At 42.2% G+C, this 22,831-nt stretch overlaps 1 protein-coding gene across 1 annotated transcript in view; it reads left to right on the top strand.

Moving 5' to 3' along the window:
• pacs2 (phosphofurin acidic cluster sorting protein 2) overlaps positions 1–15,688 on the top strand; it is a 257,934-nt gene extending 242,246 nt beyond the window's left edge. Inside the window, exons 19-24 of the mRNA XM_041214574.1 lie at positions 4,766–4,808; positions 7,654–7,696; positions 8,886–9,018; positions 11,358–11,590; positions 11,975–12,088; positions 14,557–15,688. Coding sequence (XP_041070508.1) covers positions 4,766–4,808; positions 7,654–7,696; positions 8,886–9,018; positions 11,358–11,590; positions 11,975–12,088; positions 14,557–14,675 — 685 coding nt within the window. The 3' untranslated portion in view covers positions 14,676–15,688. The remainder of the gene's footprint in view (positions 1–4,765; positions 4,809–7,653; positions 7,697–8,885; positions 9,019–11,357; positions 11,591–11,974; positions 12,089–14,556) is intronic.
• Positions 15,689–22,831: the final 7,143 nt, after the last annotated feature.

Below are 22,831 nucleotides of genomic sequence, written 5' to 3'. Positions count from 1 at the left end.
AAAAGGTTTTACATCTGAGTGACACGAACACTGCTCATCAGAACAAGGAGTCAAATGCAGGGAGACGTTGTTGAGAGTTTATTGACAACAATGAACATTATGTACAAGTGCTTAACACCCATGCCCAGGCTGTGCAAATACATCATCATAACCTTCCTAACCCTGCTGCTATGTCTTGATGCTCCCCGGCCATCCACAGCAGAGGTGGAGCAACCTGATGACTGCTACACCCTGTCTCTAATGACCTTGGCGGGCGTCTTTTGGAGGGCCAAGACCTGGAGCGCCCCGGCCTGATTTCGGGTCCTGCTGTGTGGCAGTGGCACCCTCCTCGAGCTGTGTTGCTACTGGGGTCACAGGAAGAAGGGATTTGGATGGGCTGGACATCCCTGATCCACCTGGGTATTTGGCTCCAGCATGACCACCTGCTGATCCTCATCCTTATGGGTGCCCAAGGGACCCAGGCTGACCGCTTGAGGAAAAGGGGTAGCTGGAGTGAGATTGAGGTGCCCCGTACCCCTCTCATGTTAATACTGTTGGAGGCCAACTATGGCGTCAGCGATGGAGTTCAGCCCACGCAGCAGTGTGGGAGCAATGTCCTGGACCAAGGTCTCCTTGGCGGCTGCCTTCCTACCGCCTTCTACCAGTGTTGACCTTGATGCCTTGGCATGCCGGTACTATCACCTCACCCTGAAGGCAGACAGGTTCCTCCATCACGCTCTGCAATCTGAGGAGTACAGCGGACATCCCTTCTTTATTTTCCCGAGCTTGCCTTTGCAGCTCCAGCAACTGACGCTTGACCAAGTCCAGAGGCTCATCATCTTACTTGGACTCAGCAAATTTCTGGCTTCTAGCAGTCCCCTGAGTGCTGGACACCTGGGAAGACCCTGCCGCCGCCTGCTGTGGATCAGAAAGTGCAATGAGCTCAGCAGATTGTGATCCTGAGGCTACTCTAGAACTACGTCCCACCGAGGTGTGCGTCTCTGTGCAGGTGGAGGGTGTGGGTGAGTGCTGCGATGGGTCTTCAGGGAGGGTGCATTCAGATCCCTCTTCAGAAGTTTATTCAGGGCTTGATTGGAGGCCGTGGAGTCCATTGGCTGTTAGCCTGATGTGCCTGCAAAAGCAAGGAGAGGTGATTAGCGCATGGCAGCCGCCTGTGAAACAGGACCCATCACTCACTGCATGGCTGTCTGAAGATGTTGCACTGCTGGATCCTCACATGGTAGAGCACCACCAACCTCATCGTCAGCACAGGAATGGTCCAGATCCTCGCCAGCTGGATGGCTCTATTTTCAAAGTCTGTGAGGACCTCGATTTCAGGCATTCCTCCACCAGTCTGCAACCTCTCCCTCTTATTGTGTGCCAGCTTGTCCCGCAAGAATAGAGATGGAGAGAAAGTAAGCAGGACGTCTGCCAAGCCAGATGATAAATATGCCTGGCATGTATGGATGGTGAGTGGCTCCATTGAAGGATGAGGACAATGAAGGTGTTTGCAAAAGAGTGAATGGTGATGTCCCTGAATTGGCAGTGAGTAAGGTCCCAGTGGATGTGGGATGGGTTTGTGATTGTGTGAGTTGAGAGTGATGGGAAGAGTAACTTATCCTGCTGGAATGGAGGAGATCATTCATTCTCTTGAGGCACTGGGTGGCTGTCCTTTTTTGCAGGGCATTGCCATTGACCACCGCTGCCACCGCCTTCCAAGCCAGATTGGTGATATTGCTGCCCATCCTGTGGCCAGAGCGGGTGTAGAGGACATCACGGCTGGCCTGCACTGCGTCCAAAAGGCACTCGGGATGTGTTATTAAACTTGGGGGTTGCAGTCTTTTTGCCTTTCAGGGCCATGTCTTCTGTGTAGCAGTCGGAGGCTGAAAGCACTGAGAGGTGTGTGTGTGGCTGCACTTTAAATATGGCACCCAGCATGATGAAGCAGCAAGGTGATGACATGGCGGGCGAATGAGAGCCCGCCCACCATCAAAACGGCATGTTTCTCACGAATGCGTAATTAATGCGGGGGAATTGGGGCGATACGGAGTGAGAAGCTGTCATTGTGGCCGCCGGGTAAAATGTCGCATTTCCTGCCCGCTACCGCACTTTGACAGAATCGTCCCAGATTTGCACTATTATGTCTATATTACCTCTGCCTATCCCTTCTGCCAAAATGCAGCACCTCACACTTCTCTATTAAATTTCATCTACCACTTGTTGCCCATTCTGCTAATCCATCTATGTTCTGTTGCAGTTAATTAGTATCCCCCTCATTGTCAGCCACACCTCCAAGTTTGGTGGTATTAGCAAATTTTGGAGTGGATCTTGGGGGTGACAATGTTCCCATGATAGAACAGTTCTTGGCCTTCTCAGTGGTAGTGATCGCAGTGCTGAGATTTGCTGTTGAAGTAATACACATAAGAAATCATTGAAATTCGACCTTTAACTCCTGCCCAGCGATGAGAGTTTGTGTATTTTCATCAGATTATTTTTTTCCGTTTGAAAAACCTATTTTAATGTTTTAACTATTTTGGACCAGCATCAGTGGAATGTTTGCTACTCAGGTAAGCCCCTCTTGCTGCCAATTTTGAGCTGACTGCATGACAACACAAATGACATTCTATGATGTTTTTCTGATCTCATCCTCCCTTGCTTTGCTTTGTGAGCTTTCCTGGTGTCACAGGCAAGTGATAAATTCATTGCAATGTAGGATAGTAGCAAGTCCAAACCCAATTCTTTAAACTCAGTGGAGCATTGAATCCTACATCATTTGGCCCAGCATACTTGTGCCAACTCTTAGAAAGAACTATTCACTTAGCCCTGCTCCCCTGCACATTTCCCATATTCCTGCAAATTTGGCTCTTTCAAGTATTTCCCAATTTCTTATTAAATCTATTTCCAATACTTTTTCAGGCAGTACATTCCAGATCATTACAATTCACTGCTTAAAAAGAAAAAGCTCTCCTCTTCCTCTGGTTCTTTTGCCAATTACCTGAAATTTGTCTCCTGGTTACTGATCCTCCTCCCAATAGAAACAGTTCTCCTGATGCGTCCTATCAAAACCATTCATAATTTTGAACAACTTTATTAAATCTCCGCCTAACCTTCTCAGTTATAAGAACAATCCTGGCAGGATGTCAGGAACACACTGCAGTCTTCTGCCCCAATATCCTTTGTATATTTATAGGTTTGAGCACCACTAAATTGCCAATGGTTGTAACTATTTACAGAGATTTAGAGAAGCCTTCTGACAAACAATACTACACTTTAGTTTCTGCTATACTTGAAACCAACTCAGGAAAACAGCTTTTCACATAAAAGCTGCTTAGTACAATAAAGGATGCTAAATCTCTTTACCATTGATAGTAAGTTCATCAGCCCCCTGTGCTTTTTAATCAGTTTATTTTCCAGGCCACTTATGCAAAAATTACTCACCTGTTAAACAAGTGAAAGGAAAAGACTGGCTTAAATAGTAATGTTTGCCTTTTACTCTGCTGGCTTCTCTTAGCTCTGTTATTCGCTGACTGGTTGATAGCCTCTTGGCTGCATTGTGATCCTGAAGTGATCCAGATGCTTGTGATTTGAGTGTGTTAATCAGGCTTTTGGAGTGTGCTGACATCCCTTCCCAATCACTGCAGTACAGAGGCATGAAAGTATGTGAGGGACTCTATTAAACTGCCTGTAGCAGGAGCTGTAGCAGATTGTGTGTCTGAGATTCACAGCAGTTCCCACATTGAAACAATACAGTGCTGCTGATTACTTACTTTACATGCTCCACCAATATTTTTCCTAATATTATGGCCCTTCTATAAGTCACTATACTGAATCCCGAAGTGTGGGAAAGAGCCTGCCAGAATATGTCAATGCCACTCTACACCTGGCAGCAAAGAAATATTTACTAGCAGTCCTCATGGGTTAGTCACTCCAACCCTTATGGCATTGGACGTTCCTATCACATGGAATTAAATCTACACACTTACACTCTACCTCAGTGTTTTGGAGTTTCAGTAGACTGCACTGCCTAGAAACATGCATTTATTAGCTCATGATGTTTCTCAGTATCCCTAGGTACAAAATAAATTGTGAGTTTGTCCTTTAAGGTTTTGACCTATCAGACAACACTTTTACCCAGGCCTGCCTTTTTAGTTGTAGCCAACAATAATTGTCCCAACTAGTTTCACAGTTCAAGAAACCTGATAGTTTACTTTAGATACTCCATTCATCAGCAGGAACCTTGAAATTATTCCCCCTGAGCTTTAGAAGCAAACACCAAACTGATATGTCTTTATATTCACTGGACCACTTTTTAGGTTCTAACAGCTTGTTTCACAATTTGATTCCTAATGATTTTTTAAAAAAGTCAGTGCATTTAGGAATACTGACTTGAAAATGGAAGGTATCTTTTGAGTGTAAGTCCAGTCTCTTCCACATAACTGAACTCCCTCATCCCTAGTACCATTGCAGTAAATCTCTTCATTGCAAAGCCACAAAATTGTTTGAAATATTCTCACTTTAAAATAGTTTGGAAGGTAATGTTGGCTGGAGTGCTTTGTGCCTGAGGCTGCACTGTACTGTACACTACTCTCCTGCTAGTACAATACGCTGTACATAATTTTTTTCAGCTGATATGAAGAATGATCCTACATATAAGTGCAAATTCAATCACGAGTATTTGATAAAACTTATTTATTTACTGCATGTAAATATTTGTCATCGCTTGGCTCTCCTTCTCACTTGTCCTCATGGATAGGATTAATTGCAAATTTTTTTTCTCACCCTCCAGCCCAGACGAAGACTCCTGCCAGAAGTTTATTCCCTTTATTGGAGTAAGTTATTTCAGCTTTATATTTTAATATTTATCATTTGTGTGTCTTTGTGGCCTTAATACGTTCAATACTTTGCCATCTTCCATCACTTTCCCTTCATTATATTGTCCATTGCATAGTTCTATTCCTACTTCCCTGCTCACCTGTCCCGTTCTGTGGCTGCCAAACAACATTAGTTCCCAGTTTGGCAATGCCTCAGATTTAAGTTTCTCATCTTCCTGTTGAAATAGCCTCGCCCTTCTTTATCTCTGTAACCTCCTCCAGCCTTACATTTTCTGAGATCTTTGTGCGGCTCTAAACTTGGTCCCTTGGGCATCCTTGATTTCCTTTGCCCAACCAATGGAAGCTGCACTTTCAACTATCAAAGCCCAAGCCTCTGGGATTCCTTCCCTAAACCTCACTGCCTCTCTAACTCCCTTTACTTTAACATGCTCCTTAAAATCTACCTCTGTGATCTCATCTGTTTAAATATTTATTTGAGAGCCTTGGCTTATAATTAATGCTAATAACATTCCTGTTTTGCCTTACAATATTTTACTACATTCTAGGTACTATAAAGGTGTAAATAGTTGTTGTATGTAGCAGAACACACCCTACTGCAGGAGATGTGCTTCTTATTGGTCACAGTCAGCTCCAGCATGCCTCACAATATCAGCTGCGGTCCCCTATTAGTCCCTGATATACACGCTGCCATTCAGTGACATTATTTTTGAGCATCAGTTCAACTGCCATGTATATGTGTAATTGATTCGCAACATCACCTCTAACCCAGAAACCAGGGTGTCCTCTGTCCCAAAAATTATTCAGAAAATACATTGGGCTGTGGATATGTCATGGCTTACTTCTATTAAATACTGGGCAGAGATAGCTGTGGGAGCAGCCTTGTCAGAATCTACAAACTCTCACTTCTGAATCCATATTTTTACCTGGCTATTGGCTTAAGCTGAACCTAATGGTGGGCAACTGGCTTATCCTGAGCTGAGCTTCAAGGCCCTTCATCCAGATTATTGTTAAGGCTGTTTAATTACACTTATGAAACATCCCTACCTCACTTGCACTGCAGCAGGCAACCACATTCATGCCTTTGACCCCTCAGTACCCATTTAACTAGCTTCCACGACCTAGCTTACACAAACCCCAATTTATCTAGAGCTCCATCAGTTACCCTACCTCCTAAACCCCATTTTTCTATGCTCAGTGGCTACCAAAATCCTTGTCCTTGTTTGTAAATCTTTCCACAACTTTGCTCCTGCATATGTCTTCAGCTAGCTCAAGTTCTTTGTCCTCAAACACGCCATCCTTCTGGTGTTTCCCTGGTCAGTGCTATAACTGTTGGTTGTCATATATTCCTAAATCTCTGCTTTGCTAACCTGCCCCCTGCAAATACCTGCACGGATCATACTCCTTCAACTACTCTTTGGGCACCAATCTTAATCTTTTCTCAATTACTGTTAGGTGCCTTTTATTCACTCCCCATTGCGAAGAGCTTTGCTATGTATTACTAGCTAAAGGTTTTATATTAGTGTGAGGCTGTTTGTATCCGGGTGCGAGAGGATATTTCCCCTCGTGGAATTTAGAACTGGGGCACAGTTTCAAAATAAGAGGTCTCCCATTTAAGATTGAGGTGAGGAATATCTTCCCTCAGAGGATTGTTAATCTTTGGAATTCTCTATCCTGGAGAGCAGTGGAGGCTCAGTCATTGGATATTTTCAAGGTTGAGTTAGGTGGATTTTGGATGACAAGGGAGTCAAGGACTTTCAGGGATAGGGAGGAAAGTGAGGTTAAAGCCATCATCAGATCAACCATGTTGTAGTGCATGCTAGAGCAGGTTTGAAGGGCGAATGGCCTACTCCTGCTCCTATTTCCTGTGATCTTAAGAAAAGGAATTGAGAGAATTACATTTTGTTTTTCTGTTGGGGGATGGGAGTTGAAGGGATGTGGGAATGTCTTCGGGGTGGGGGGGCACGGAGGTTCTGGTTGAACAAGTGTATGGGTTTTGATTGAAGGTCTTGTGTATGCGTATGTGGCACAAGAGTGCTTAGAGGGGGTGCCTGTGTATAAGAATTGTGATTTTAGGGTGTTTATGGTGGTCAGTGACCTGAAGATATGTGTTTGTGTTCTGAAAGGGGTATGGAGGGGTCTCGAGTGTTCTGGGAGGGGTATGGAGGGGGGTGCGAGTGTTTTGGGAGGGGTCTGGAGGGAGCTGTGAGTGATCTAGGAGGGGTATGGAGGGGGCTACGAGTGTTGCAAAGGTAGCTGAAGACTTGAATTGGAGGAAAGTTGAAGTTATTTGCAAATGTGTTTCTTGGAGAGCTGCTGAAGGAATACACGTGTCTATATTTATGGAGGAGAGCTGAAGGTGGCATTTTTGCACTTCAGCATGAAGAGATTTGAGTAATTGATGTCTGTGGGAAAGAAAGGCCTGTGGGATGTGTGCATGTTTCGGAGGAAGTAGGTTGATAGGTGTATTCCTGAATTGGGTAAAGGTATATGCATTAATTGTTGGCTTCATTAGCTTTTGTGTCAAAATATAGTTTATTTTTCTTTAATAACCAAATGATGATTTGTTTGCTGTACATAAACCAGCAGAAACATAAAAAGATAAACATTCTATAATATACAGGGATTGAGAAGCTGTACTCACCATTCTACAAGGCTGAGTCTGTCATATAAGCAGTTGTGTTTTTTCACTTCACGTACTGTATCCGGATGGAATGTGCTTCCAAAGCATAGGAGTAAATTTTCTGATACACCTTCATATGCATTATAATCAGAGCCTCCTGATTCTTGCTGCTTTCTGTACATCTAATATATTGTACTGAATCTATAATATCTATGCTTACAGGTAGTGAAAGTTGGAATTGTGGAACAGTCTTCAGCGACATCAGGTTGGTAATTTCCTCCAAGCTCAAATCAGTTATCATCAGTGGTGGGAAATGCTTATGGGGTAATGTAAAAAAAGTGGTTCTCAAACCTTTTTGGTTGAATTATCCTTTCTCAAATGGATTAGCACTTATGGAAAACCACCCACACCAACACCCCAAACAAACCCGATCTTAATTCAGATATAATTTTGATGAAACCGCTGCATGTTATTTGTGTGTTTTAATTATGCTTTTAAGAAAACAGACGTTTATTTTTGTTCCAACCTCAGTCCTCCTCCATGTGCTCCCCTCCTAGGTGGGACAGACAGAGCACTCTTCTGCTCTCACATGTGCAGTGCACTTTCACATTGGTCTGAATTTTTCAGTCAGCGTGCGGGGGCGGGCCCGACACGCTGGCGCGCAAAATGATGCACGATGATGTCATCACACTGTCTCGCAATGTTCCATTCCATGGGTGCACTCTGGAGTCAGCTGCGCGCCCTCCGATGTTTAAAAGGCCTATTAAGGCCTGTAAGGAAGTGATTAATGTAATTGTTAACACTGCCTGTCCAACCTTAAGGTTGGCAGGCAGGCGGCAAAGGCCAAGCGGCATTCACAATTTTTAGGAAACCTCATCCACGAGCTTTTATTAATTAAATTTTAAAAAAATTTGAAATATAAAAACATGTCCCATGAGAGGACATGTTTAATTAAATTTTTTTCCCTTTATTTAATTATTTCAATAGTGATTCAGTCTCCCTGAGGCAGCTCCATGCCTTAGGGAGACTGAAGCACTCTTTCATGCGCATGCGAGAAAGAGCGCTGGCCCTGATTCTCCCGCCTCCCCTGCCCGCACAGGTAGCACTGACTGCAATGGCTCACATCTTACGCTGGGCGGGCCTTAATTGACCTGCCCACATAAAATGGTGGCGCGGAGCCGATTGCGAGTGACGGTCAGCTCCGCAACCACTCCCACCAAGCCTGTCCGCAAACTGAAAAATTCAGGCTATTATTTCATTGACTGGCAGGAAAGTCTCTATGATCCCAAATTTGAAAACCATTGATAGAGAGGAACTTTACTCTTAATCAAACGTGTGCTGTGCCTTACAACATTTTATATTGTCAATTGTTACAGCTTTTTAAAAAATATATGTTTGTTTTACATTATTAGATCATACCACAATTGTGCTAAATAAAATTACGTATCCTGCAGGTGATTCAGATGATGCTACCACTTCAGGCTCCAGTATCCTGTCTTCCACTCCTCCAACACTGTCTCCAGCAATGAAAGAAGCTTCCCCTACCCCTCCTTCCTCACCCTCTGTCGGGAGTGGACTGTACTCAAGGTAAGCATTGGAACTAAGCTTTTTTCATTCTTCGATGGAATGCGAACTTCATTTGTTGCTCATCCCTAATTGCCCTGGAGAAGGTGTTGGTGAGCCACCATCTTGAACTGCTGCAGCCCATCTCATGTAGGTGCACCCACAGTGCTGTTAGGAAGCGAATTCCAGAATTTTGATCCAATCACTGTGAAGGAACAGCAATATAGTTCCAAGTCAGGATTGTGTATGCCTTGGAGGGGATTTGGTTGGTGGTGTTCCCATGCATCTGCTGCATTTGTCTTTCTAGGTGGTAGAAGATGTGGGTTTGGAAGGTTCTGTTGAGCAAAGGTGAGTTACTGCACTGCATCTTTTATATGCTGTCACTGTGCGTTGGTGGTGGGGGGAGTGAATGTTTAAGATGATGGATGGGGTGCTGAGCAAGTGAGCTGCTTTGTCCTGGATGGTGTCATGCTCCTTGAGGGTTGTTGGAACTGCACTCATCTAGGCAAGTGGAGAGTATTTCATCTCACTCCTGACTTGTGCCTTGTAGATGGTGAACAGGCTTTGGGGAGTCAGGAGGTGAGTTACTTGCCACAGAATTCCCAGGCTCTGACCTGGTGTTGTAGCCACAGTATTTCTATGGCTCGTCTGGTTAAGTTTCTCCCAGAATGTTGATAGTGGGGGATTCAGGGATGGTAATGCCATTGAATGTCAAGGGGAGATGGTTAGATTCTCTCTTGTTGGAGATGGTCGATGCCCAGCACTTGTGTGGCGCAAATCTTACTTGCCACTTTTAGCCCAATCCTGGATATTGCCCAGGTCTTGCTGCATATGGACAGGGCCTGATTCAGCATCTGAGGCAAATGGTACTAAATCATTAGCAAACGTCTACACTTCAGACCTTATGATGGAGGAAAGGTAGTTTATGAAGCAGCAGAAGATGGTTGGGCCTGGGACACTACCCTGAGGAACTCCTGCAGTGATGTCCTTGAACTTTTATGAATTGCATGTGTTAGTGCTTGTGGCCATGTGGCTGGTTTCATGCACTGATGAGCACCTTGGGCAATCAATCTGTAAGAGATAGATTTATCCTCAATGGTTGTGGCTGTGCATCTCCATAGGAAGGAAGAGTTCAATTTATTGGGCCTTTAATTGTCCGAAAGTGCTTTACAGTTCTGAAGAAGAGTCATATTTGACTTGAAACGTGACTCTGTTTTTCTCTCCACTGATGCTACCAGATCTGCTGAGTTTTTCCAGCACTTTGCTTTTATTTCAGAACTTTCCTGCTCTTCTTTGTTAGTGGCCATGTGACCTTTTACATGCCTCCAAGAGGGCAAATGGGGCCTCAGTTTAATGTCTCTCTGAAAGAGCATATCTCTGACACTGTAGCATCCCTCAGTACTTGCACTGGAGTGTTAGCCTAGATTTTGTGCTCACGTCTCTGGAGTGGGACTTGAACCCAAAACCTCATTGAGTGCTGCCACTGATCCACAGCTGAGTCGTGGTGTCTCTCTTAGATCCAAATGCACAATGAATAGGATTGCGTTTTTGAGTCTTTGGAGAGTAGACTGTGCTTTTCCAAGTAATGAGGATTTATTTCCACTGAAGTCTGAGTAGATTTAATTTCTTCACATGGTACCTGTTTAAGTATTCTATTAGTACACAAAGTAATTTAAACACTTATATTAACCAAAAGTCAAATAATCACAAAAAGGGAAAGGAGAAACAGTAGGTAAACAGTACTAACAACACTCAACGTAAGTAATTAAACTTTGAGTTAAAAACAAAAAACTGCGGATGCTGGAAATCCAAAACAAAAACAGAATTACCTGGAAAAACTCAACAGGTCTGGCAGCATCGGCGGAGAAGAAAAGAGTTGACATTTCGAGTCCTCATGACCCTTCAACAGAACTGATTTTTCTTTACAAGGAGAGAAAATTAAACTTTGAGTGTTGTTAGTACAGTTAACATTCTGTTTCTCCTTTCCCTTTTGTAATTATTTTCCCCTTATAGTCTTTGGCCTATAACCATATGGCAGCTAGCTGGCATGTGACAGTAGCGTTGTCTATTTGTCCTTTAAATTCTTCTTTACTTCTCTCCTTCCTTGTGAGAAAACTCCTAGTCTCCACTGAGCACATTCTGCAGCAGAGATCAAGAGCTCATCCTGTGGGGAATCACACAGGTGAATCCCTCTCAATAATTTACTGCATGTTCACAGTTACCACATGGAGCCTTCTTAATAGTTCCTTTGACTCAGACAGTCTAGCCCAGATGTCCAGTGTTGTTAAATGATGGGGCTTTTGTGAGCACAGGTATGAAATATGTCAGCAGTCAGTAATTTCTTGACACTTGATTCTCAACAGTTCACAGAGCCTCGGCCACAGCGGAGAACTGATGGGACTGCAGGTTGATTACTGGATTGCGCAGCAGCTGGCTGACAAGAAGAAGGATCCTGAGAAAAAGGATGCCACGGCGAAGAACACACTAAAGTGTACCTTCCGTTCCCTCCAGGTCAGCAGGCTGCCCAATGGCGGAGAAATTACAACCCTGCCAACAATGTCCATGACAGTGGTGACAAAGGAGAAGAACAAAAAAGGTAAGAAAGTGCACAGGGCAGGACTTTAATTACTATTGTAGTTGCTAACTTGGCCTGTCCCTTTTAAAGCCACAGTATAGGTGCTCCTTATGGAAAAGTGGTCTAAGTTGGCATTCTAATTGGTTAATTGTACACCAATAGATGATAGAATTTTTTATAGATTTGCAGCTGTTTGTACATTCCTGGTTCATGCCCTGTGAGAAAGGCCAGGTCAAAAAAACCAACAGTGACTGCTTCTTTTCCTTTTCTCCCACCACCCCAACCCTGCCCCATCCCAATATTGTTTATCCTAAAATTCAGTGTGCCACTTTGAACTGGAGTGCTGTGCTTCAGATTTTAATATTTCATTTTTTTGTACAAATATGTTCATAACCTTTCTTGTAGTGATGTTCTTGCCTAAGAAGACAAAAGACAAAGAATTGGAATCTAAGAGCCAAGTGATTGAAGGCATCAGCCGATTGATCTGTACTGCAAAACAACAACAGACCATGCTGCGAGGTAGGACTGAAGGAAATTGAGTTCATGAGTACCAGAACCCTCATAAGTGCTTCCTTATAGAGCTTCACTGGGTAAATGTACAGGTGGTTATGATGCCAAAGATGGACCTTAAGAAAGACTTGCATTTATATAGCATTTTTTACAATCTCAGGGCATCCCAAAGTGTTTTATAGCCAAATGATGCACTTTGGAATGTAATCATTGTTATAATGTAAGAAATGCAGAAACCAGTTTGCACACAGTAAGATCCCACAAGCAGCAATATAGTAATGACCAATCTTTTTTTTCCATTTCTATTGGTTGAAGAAACAGCCTGAGTTGCTTCACGTTCACGCAAGGGGCCTCAGTCTCATCCAAAAGACAGCACTTCTTGACCCTGCAGCACTGTCTCAGTACTGCACTCTTGAGTGTCAGCCTAGATTTTGTGCACAATTCTCTGAAGTGGGGCTTAAACCCAGGACCTCTTGACTGAAATGAAAATGCTACCCCAGAGACACAGCTGACTCTAGTTCCAACCATTAGTCTATGATAGTTAGTTCAGAGGTTTCTAAATATGTTTTGCTGAATCCCATCCCCTCCGTCTCCACCTTTCAGAGATTCATGTCCCATACATGCCCTTTCATGCTTAGAAACAGTATTTTTATATAATTAATATTAGTGGAGATGTATTTAACAACTCAGAATACTTCAGTTTTAATTTTGCTCACTTAGTCATTTGGGTTTTGGTATAAAATGTGTAATGGGTGGGAAATTCCTTGGACCTGCTCCCACTTCACCAGAGTAACTTCAGTGGAAAAGTAGTGCAAACAGGGTTTTGATCATGTTTCCAGTGAAGCAGGGGCAGGTCTGAGGAATTTCCGGCCCATGTCCTCCTCAGGTTCCTTCTGATAAAACCTCATTGAGGCCCCATCCCAAGTCTGAGTTAGCTGATAACTTGCCTGCTACCTCAGCAAAGACCATCACAATGGCCCCCTTGACCAAGGGAAAGGTAAAAACACAGGCTATAAATATACTTAATCATACTATATAGTGGGTCCTCTCACAAGTGCTTACATGCAGATGGTGAATTAAGAATGGGGTCGAGCTTCCTGTGATGCTCCCAAGGTGGGCAGCTGCTGACATGCACCAGCCAGGCTCTCATGAGGAGCAGCTATTTGGCCCATGTACTGGAACTCTATCACCATCCATTGTACCATACGCCAGTAATAACCACTGAGAAAAGTACTTATTGGTTGTAAACTACTTTGGGACATCTGAAACATGAAAAGCAGCATATAAATCCAGGAAGGAAGGGAAGTAAATAAAAATCAAAACAACTAATTAAAAAGGGAGGAATAAAAGGAGTGCTGTAATGTGGTGGGCTATGTCCTTTGTCTGGTAATCTGAACTAATAATCAAGGGGAATGTGAGTCCCATCCCACCATGGCTGTTTGAACATTTAAAACTGCATTAAAAAACACTGAAAATAAAAAGCAGGAACCAGTAAAAATGAGCACGAAGCTGTCAGATTATCATAAAATCTCAACTGGTTCAGTGGCTTCTTAAACAAGGAAACCTGCCATCTTTAGCTGGTCTGGCCCATACATGACTACAGTCACACATAAATGTGGTTGACTGTTATACTACCCTCTGAAGATGCCTAGCATGCCATTCAGCTGCATCGCACTGTGACAGTACCTCGTGGACTGCAGTGGTTCAAGAATAAGGTCCACACCATCTTCTCATGACAATTAGAGCTTGTCAATAAGTGGTGTCTTTGCATACCCACATACTGAACATGAATTTGAAAAAATGTGTTGCCCTGCTGAATTACTGACAGTGGTTGGTTCATTATTCAGATTTTAGGTCACAAATGGTGTGTTTGGTGTAGACAGTGTTACTATTGTGCATTCTGTAAGATGTGCTCGGGTGAAATTATCTGGTCACTCAAAGAGCTGGCAGTGGAGCAGAGCACAGCCAGACTGTCCTACGCTGCTCCTCCCACTGCCACCCACAACCACCCACCCTACTCTCAGATTGGGAAGCTTGCCCAAAATGCCAGAAATTGATATAGGGGATCTCCCTGAATAGATATAAGGTACAGACAGGAGTCACTTCCTCTCAAGCAGGTAAAAGCATAAGAACAAGTTAGCATAGCAATGATTACCCATAGAATCATACAGTGCAAAATGAGGCCTTTTGGCCCATCGTGCTTGTGCTAGCTGTTTGAAAGTGCTATTCATTTAGTTCCGCTCACCTGTACTTTCCCGCAAGTCATGCAACTTGTTCCTTTTCAAGTATCTATCCAGTCCCTTTTCGAAAGTTACTATTGAAGCTCACTCCACCATCCTTTTGGGCAGTGAATTCAAGATCATAACACCACACTGCATAAAAAGAAATTCTCTTCTTCTATGTTAGCCTTTTTTCCCCATTAGAAAATACAAACATTTTTGTCCATTCTACTTACTGTTTCTCTGCTTCTCTTTCAGTAACAATTGACGGAGTGGAATGGAACGATGTAAAATTTTTCCAGCTTGCTGCTCAGTGGTCATCTCATGTGAAATATTTCCCAATCGGCATCTTCAGTCATTTGAAGTGCGTTTACTAAACCTTCCCAGCCACACTTGAAATACTTAACTTGTAGCTGGACTGAGATCCAGCAACTAGTCAGTGCCAAGAACCTATTCCAAACTGGAGGTGCCTGCTTCTTGCGTGCAGTGTCAGAGCTTTGCATTGATTAATTTTTTTTTAAAGAATGGCCTGAGGCAAGGAATAAAATAAATACCCTTAAAAGTCTTATTGGAAGGTTGTGTGAGCATAGTGAAGCACTGGTTCTTTGCAGTGGGAATGGGAGGGTGCCTTTTGGATACATGTGTGGGCAACACACTTACCATATTTGCTCATAGCCATTACTTCTATTTCTCAGCTCTCGCTAGATAGGAGTGAAGCCTGCAGATTAAAGTGCGAACCACAAATCTCTGTATTGCCTTATGTTATCCACGTAAGCCAAAAAACTGACTTAAGTTAGACATTCTTGCAACAAACCATTGTTGTAGTCCATAGAATCCTGACAGTGTATTTTTTCTCCTGGAAATGCTTTCTGAATCATGAGAGTGGTTATTCTTTGCCAGAAGCCCTGATAGCCAGTGCACCCTCCACTGCCTCCTCCCTTTCCCCAATCCTCCATTTCAATTGTAGCTGCATTCAGAGAGGGATTCCAACAAGTGATGTCTGGGGATGATTGCCTTTTGGTTATTTGGTGTGTATTTTTTAAAGTGACTTGCTTGTTAAGCGAGGCTCTTGGCTACAGTACTATGCAGGGCTTTCGCATGAGTATAGTGCTTGTTATCATGGCAGCCAAATAAGGGAGCTACCTTGGCTGTGCAGCCTTCAGGTAGCCCTCCAAAAGCTTCCCTCAACTTTGTAAGCCAGCAAGTAGGTTTGGTTTGCGATGGTGACAGTATAAACAGCAGCTCTTTTATTGCAGTCACACCTCATTTTAATAAGGCTCTAATGTAATTTTTGTGAGGGGTTTATTCATTTTTTGAAAATTCACTTTTGAGTGAGGTTATGTAATCGTGGTTGACTGATGAGGAAAAAAAATGAATCAAAGTGCTGAGATCTTTCCCCACGTAGTCTCAGAATTGCTGCAAGGAACCTTGTTTCCACCACGCGTGCTAGTGATCCACAGCTAAGTTGTTCCAAATATCCAGCTTTGAATCTCATTTTGTAATATAACCGGAGTTGTACAGATTTCTAACTCCTAACTTTTATTTTTTGAGTGGATAGAGGGGTGGGGGGGGGGTCTGCTTTTTTCAATTGTAACATAGATCCATTCAGCAAATCATTCAGAAAATCTGTTTGATTTGAGTGCACCTATCAATGAAGGGGAAAGGTGGCTGTTTTTCCCCTGTGGTCTTGCTCATAATTTGCAGTGTATATAACAGTTTGTTAGTATTAGCTTTAATAGTTTAAAGTATAATTTGTATGTATTTAACTAGGCCTCCTGAAAAGAATGTTATCTCTTGATGGAGTGCATATTGACCTGTTTTTTGACACTAATAACTTATGTTGTACAGTTTTATATAGACTGGTGCAGTGATGGTGCAAAATCTGGCACTGTAGGCACCAAAGGGCAATTGCTCTTAATGAACCTCTTTCCCCATATAACGGCACAAAGGCTTTAAAATAATGTGACATAGATCAGAAAATGTGGGTCAGAATTCGGCTTGTAGCTTATTGGAAAAGAAACCATGTTTGCATTGATTCCCTTCATAACGGAAAGAATTACTAATCTCATGTTATGAAATCTAACCTTGACAGTGTGTGCTTTCTGCTTTTGCAAATACCTCGGATCTTTTTTGCTTTAATGTGCCAAAATACATTTTCTAAATAATAATTCTGGTTGGGAATCAATTGGATCTCACCTGCCTTATACGTAACTTATTCAGGAATCGCCCTGCAGGTCTAATATGCCAATGAGCTAGTGCCCGAGAGTGCATCAAAATTGTTAGCTTTGCAGGCAAAAAGGTGACTAATAACACTGCGAATCTTTAAGTGTCTTCAAGCATGAATAAGTTGTACATATGGAAAATCTGACGTCTATCTTCAGTATCTGTGGTGCTAGAACACTAATCTCTGCATTAGTTTATATGCCTGTGTGTAACAATGCATTCATCTAGACCTAGCCTTATTTGATTGCCTGACCTACATAACACAAACTATCAGCATTTGGTTTCTATTGCATCACTGTCCGTGTTTCCTGTGTGGAGTTCAGATCTCTGACCCGGTTTATTATAAGTATCACCTTCACAATTCAGTTTAGGGTGGTCACTCATTTCAAACGTTCTTACCACTAGTTAATGGCTGTGTGTATGTGGTGTTCGACCATTTCCACAGGTCAAATTAAAAAGATAAGGCAGAACATGTGTAGTCTTTAACCCGGTAGCTGCCTCATTCCTCACTTCACTGCACTAGAAGTTTTTCCAGGGTGATTTAATTCATTGAGGATGAAATTGAACATGGCCAGTTGAATCATTTTAACCACCTATTATAAAGGATACCCAGTATTGGTGGGATGTATACTAGGCAACTAATGCGATATCACCTGTTTTGCTTCATGTCCTATATTTGATTTTACTGTCATTGCCTCAATTCTTCACTGCACTTGTAACTTGGAATAAGTTAAGCAACTAAGAAAATCCCCCTCTGGGTCAGTGGAGTCATGTCCTGTATTGTACTGAGCTGTACAGGAGGGCCTCTGGTTCGATGCATGGACTGCACCAAGTTAGCTGATCCTTAGTGAACCTGACATGGGGTATTTCAATGGTCTTCAGTGTGCTTAGATTAGGAAAGAGGAAAAATCCGCCAGTATTCCTGCTCCTGATCTCTGTCCAGTGTCTGTTTGCTGAAAAATGTGTATGTCGGGTGCAAACGGAGTGAGCTTTGATCGCAACGCCTTGCGAATAACTCACCAGATTTACAGCCTACGGTCACACCTATGAAATTCTCACCTGCACCCAGGAAACTGGTGATCATATAATTGTTCCCCAGAGAAAATAGGCAACATCAGGAGAGAAAGTAACTGAGGAGGGGGAGGAAGGGAGGTTATTTAAAAAAAACAGACCTGAGTTGGAACTCTCTGGAAGAACTTCCACACGGGGATTGGAATGAAATAGGTATCCCAGAAAATTCTGTATCATCCTTGATGCACTAAGAAACCCTCTCAGTAAAAAGATAATATTCACAGTCAGTCTTTGAACAAAAAGATATTTAATATTGAAACCAGCAGCGGCTCCTGTTGAAAGCAATTGTCATAACGTTTAATACATGACTCTGCAGGAGTGAGGACAAGATCTCTCTGGTCCTTTCTTCATTATTGGAGACCTGAGGATTTAGGACTCCCATGCTGATGGGCTGTCCTACTGATCATTCAGGATAAAGCTACTGTTTTTCTCATATTTATTTTCCACATTACATACTATGACCGAGAAAACAAAAATGCTAACCAATACCGTATCTGAATTAACCTGATGTACTAAAGACAGCTTTGTGTCTGTGGAAATGTGCACGTTTGTTTATAATGGTACCATGCTAATTCTACATTGTTGGTATGTGTCAAGTTGTGTTATTCACATACTGCTTCCGGGTCCCGATGATATGCTGCTATTTTCTTTAAAGGGGAGTGAATATTACAAGTCCCAAACTCCTTGTTTTATTTCCAGTGCTCAGTACTTAACATTTAATGCTGATTTTTATAAAAAAAAATGCATGCTGTGGGATTCCTCCACAGGCAAACTGTATAGAAAATCATACAGATAAGAATCTCTGCTGTTCAGACTGCTCTATGTTCACTTAGCTGATCTGGGCTGTGGAGTCAACAGTGCTTGTCACTTAAGGAATGTATCAGGCTTGGGTATGATGCCTTCCGTGTCAAATAGCCGTAGTATCAAGTCACGCACAGAAGAATAGGATAAGGTGGCGAAGAGTCTTCACCCTTGGGACTGTTCCAGCAAGGGGTTGGTTCTATCATTGCGAGAAGAGATGAAATCATTTTTAAAAAATGAATTCAATGTCAGATAGATGAATGCCGGAATCCAAAGTACATGAATTGTAGATACCATAGACTGAATGATCATGTAACGTGACTTTAAATTGTGTTCATCTGGTGTTAAAAGACGATGTTAACACTTGCATGGATACCAAGTGTTAATAATGATTCTTGGACGTCCTGTGTGCATTTTGCATTTATTTTGTTTGCCCTTTTATTTGAACATTTACACCACTTATTGAATGTAGGGATAAACCTATTTCTCACTAAATGATGATCGTGTAATGCAGCAGTAACCCAGTAGGATTATAGCACAATAACCTGGTGGGATGTAGGTAAAGAATCGGATGGCACTATAGTGCTAAGTATCCTTTGGGGTTGTTGTGCAGTTGGCTTAGAAAACAAATAGGTTGCTGATGAATCACCATGCACATGCAGCACTGTATCCAGACATGCAGGGTATTTACCCATTTGGTTTAAGGGTGAGGAACACACTGCATTCTGATACTGTCATCTATACTGTTTGAAACCTTTTAACATCTAAACATGATAATCATGAATATTTGTTTGAGATTTTACATGCTGTACTGTGTCCACTCAAATGGTGATCTTTTCAAATGGTCACGTTATCATCAGATGTCAGTACTTTCTCTCTGAGCTTCCTCCCATTTGTGTTTTTCTCATTCTCTGGGCTTATCATTTGTTTTTCGCTCTGTGCTGTTTTTTGTTTGCTCTTTTCTCTCTTTTTTTCTTTCTCATTTATTCTTTCTCTGCCATACCTTTCATTTGCTGTTTTCATAGGTGTTTTCTTGTCCTGCTTTTCTCTGTTTTTGTTGTATTTCTTTGTTTTTCTTTCTGTTGTGTTTCCTTTTCCTTGCCCATTTTTATTCTTCCTTGTACCTTTTTCTCATTGTTCTTTCTACTGTTACACGCTTTTGCTTTTCCGTAATTTCTGCTTTTCTCCACTGATTTCTGTTTGTTTCTGTTTTCACTGTTTCATTGTCAATTCTTCTCCTTAAATGCTTTTTTATCTCTTCTGTTTTCTCATTTCTTCTTTTCTCTTTCATGTTTGCTTGTTTAATCCTTTCTGTACTGTGTTCACATTTCTCTATTGTTTCCTTTCTCTCAACTGTTTCCTCTTTTTCCTCACTATACTGGCCTACATCCAGAATTGGGTGAGGACATCAGGGGACAGAGCTCCATCCACAGCTCCTTGGCTCTCAGGCCGTTCTCCAAAGGAGGAGCCAGAAGGCCTCCAGCACACACATTTTAAAAGTGCCAAAAACTGGCACAAAGCTTTTGTGAATCATATAGTGTTTGCTTTGGAGCCATCAATGCATGTATATCTGGCATCAGTGGCACTTTGGTTAATAGTTAAAAGCTTAAGGAAAAGCAAGTTGCAAGCATTGCCCAAATGAATGAAACATTCAATGTGTTAACAACAAATACTATGTCTGGCAATCTTTACTGATAACACCCTGTCAGGCACATTCAGTCATCCACTGCGAACATTTGCCCTCTGACCTGGAAGCAGTATGGAAGCACTGTGTATGAAACTGCTGTATGTATGTGAACGGTTTCAAATACCGATGCACTTTGATGTGAAAATTCGCACTGTTTTGCTGTCCATAATAATAAAGTAAGTGTTTTAGTTTTTAATTTTTTTAATTAAACCTATTTTGGATTTTCACTGTAGAAGGCTGATATAAGATTGCAGTTTTTGTGTTTTACAAGCCCATTATAGCACAATTTTTTTTTCTTTTTGTACTGGTGAAGACTTATGAAGGAACAGACATGCAATACATTGGATTACTACAATTAAACAAAATAACCTTTATCCATGTGTTGTGTCATTACATGAGAGTGGTGGTCATTCATTCTATGTCTTAACCTTTTATTTGGAATTTCTGACTCAATAGCATTTATACATAGCACCTTTAATACAATAAAACAAAACACAAACCAATTGAAGTTTTGAAATTATAGTGTATATACCTGCAAAAACCAGACATCAAATCAACACTGCAGTAATCTAATAAGTACTCTTAAATGTACACTAACGTTGTGCTCAATGTTGCTCCACATGCATTCACTCGACTAACATGCACCCCCAAAAATGCCCTCTGCTGGCCTCAATCATTGGGTCAACTCAACTTACTAGGAAGTACTTCCTTCGGTATTGAAGTATTTCCCTTGAAGCTCTCCAGAATCTGCATTTTTCTTTCACAGCTCCCAACACCACTCAGCCAGGAGCAGTTGAGCATGCACACTTGGCATGCACTGCATTCACCAGTGCAACTTGTGTACCTTCCTTGCTATAGTCACAAACCAGATTGGAAGCTCCCATGGGCCGGAAGTGATCTGTGAGCTGTAGTTCCACCAGGTCTGGTCTACTGATGAAGAGGTGAAAGCAGGCCTATCAGTGGAGAGGCGAAGAAAATAGGGTATGGGAAAGAGACCAAAGTTGGAGGAAGGCTGAATCTTGGAGGGGTGTTGAGCTAAATAAGGTCACAGAGATAGGGGTAAGGCCATCAAAGAGCTTGACCTCTAGTTTGGAGAATTAGAAAGGGTTATCAGGTTTTTAAGGTACTGAAATTGGGCCTGCAATTTGTTGCAGGACAAAAGTCCAATTCCAATCATATAGCAATAGTAGATCTTCCATAAGAATAGGGGATGGGGGCAGAGTCAATCTCTGACTGTTCATTCACTTATTAGCAACTGAGTCAAAGAGAAAATGCCTGAAAATTGGGCAGCTTTTCACACCCTTTTCTGGGGACTGGTCACAATGACAAAATAACATATATGTATTCAATGAAAGCTAATCTTTTATGAGCAGTGGCCACAATCCCAGAGCTTTCTAATCCTCAAATCCTTTGTATTAGCAACAGAAAGATAGGTAACAATAAAGAGTGGATAAGGGTAATGTAGCTGACATTGAATTTCCTAAAAATCTTTGAGAAGATATCAACATAATAGACTTGCGATTAAGATCAGAACACGTGGAGTCAGAGGACATGTAGTATGGATAGCAAGCTCGCTACAAAACCGAAAACAGTAGGTTGTAGGCATAGTAGGTTATTATTTGGATTGGAAAATTGTGGCAAGTAGTCTTCCAAAAGGTTCAGTGCTGGAACCAGTGTTATTCATTTACATTGTTAAGACTGGGTAAGGACGAGTGAGCTGGCTTTCTTTTTATTCAGCACCCTCTGTTGGTTGCACCATAGGTTTTAAAAATTATTTTCCCCCGTTGGATACCTTTGTCAGTCCAACTGTATTTACTTTTTAACAAGGAGCCAATCAAACCAGGTTTTCTTGAGTCAAAGAAAGAGTAAGTTTATTAGTTACTAAAACCCGAGAAAAGTAGTAAAAGACGCAAGGACACACATACCGATCAGCAGTAAGAAAGTTAAGAGTCCAAATAAAGGTTAAAAAAATATACGAGTAAGTCCTTTGCTTGTCTGTGAGGCGTAGATTGTGGAACATTGTGGCCATTGAAGTTGAATGGTTTCCAATACAATTCTGGAGTTTGCTTGGTTCAGATTTGCACTCTTGCCATAGGGGGAGTGGAGTGAAGGTTCACCAGGCTGATTCCTGGGATGGCAGGATTGTCATATGAGGAGAGATTAGGCAGACTAGACCTGTATTCAAGTTTAGAAGAATGAAAGGGGATCTCATTGAAACGTATGAAATTATGACACGGCTGGACAGACTGGATGCAGGGATGATGTTTCCTCTGGCTGGGGTGGGGTGGGGAGGGTGGTTAGAACAAGGGGTAGGCCTTTAGGACTGAGATCTTCACTCAGAGGGTGGTGAACCTGTGGAATTTTCTACCACAGAGGGTTGTGGAGGCCAAGTCACTAAATATATTTAAGGAGGAAATAGATTTCTAGACTCTAAAGACGTCAAGGGGTATGGGGAAAGAGTGGGAGTATGGCGTTGAGATAGAGGGTCTACCATGATCATATTGAATGGCGGAGCAGGCTCGAAGGGCCAAATGACCTAATTCTGCTTCTATTTTCTATGAAACACTTTTTGCTTACAGAGAAAGAGACCTCACCGCTCTCTTCCAGCAGCCTTTTCAGATGATAGTCTTGTTTCTTTTCCTCCTGCTTGTTCTCCTTTCTCTGTCAGAGCCAGTTTTAAACTCATTTCTGTATATTCCCGGAAGGGAATTCAATTAAACATGTCTTGCATCCCTTGTTGTAATCCCAGTT

This window comes from Carcharodon carcharias, chromosome 20 (genome assembly GCF_017639515.1).
Source record: "Carcharodon carcharias isolate sCarCar2 chromosome 20, sCarCar2.pri, whole genome shotgun sequence".
In the NCBI taxonomy this organism is placed as follows: Eukaryota; Metazoa; Chordata; class Chondrichthyes; order Lamniformes; family Lamnidae; genus Carcharodon; species Carcharodon carcharias.
Note: the sequence above shows the minus strand (reverse complement) of the source record. Positions and strands in the feature narration are given on the sequence as shown.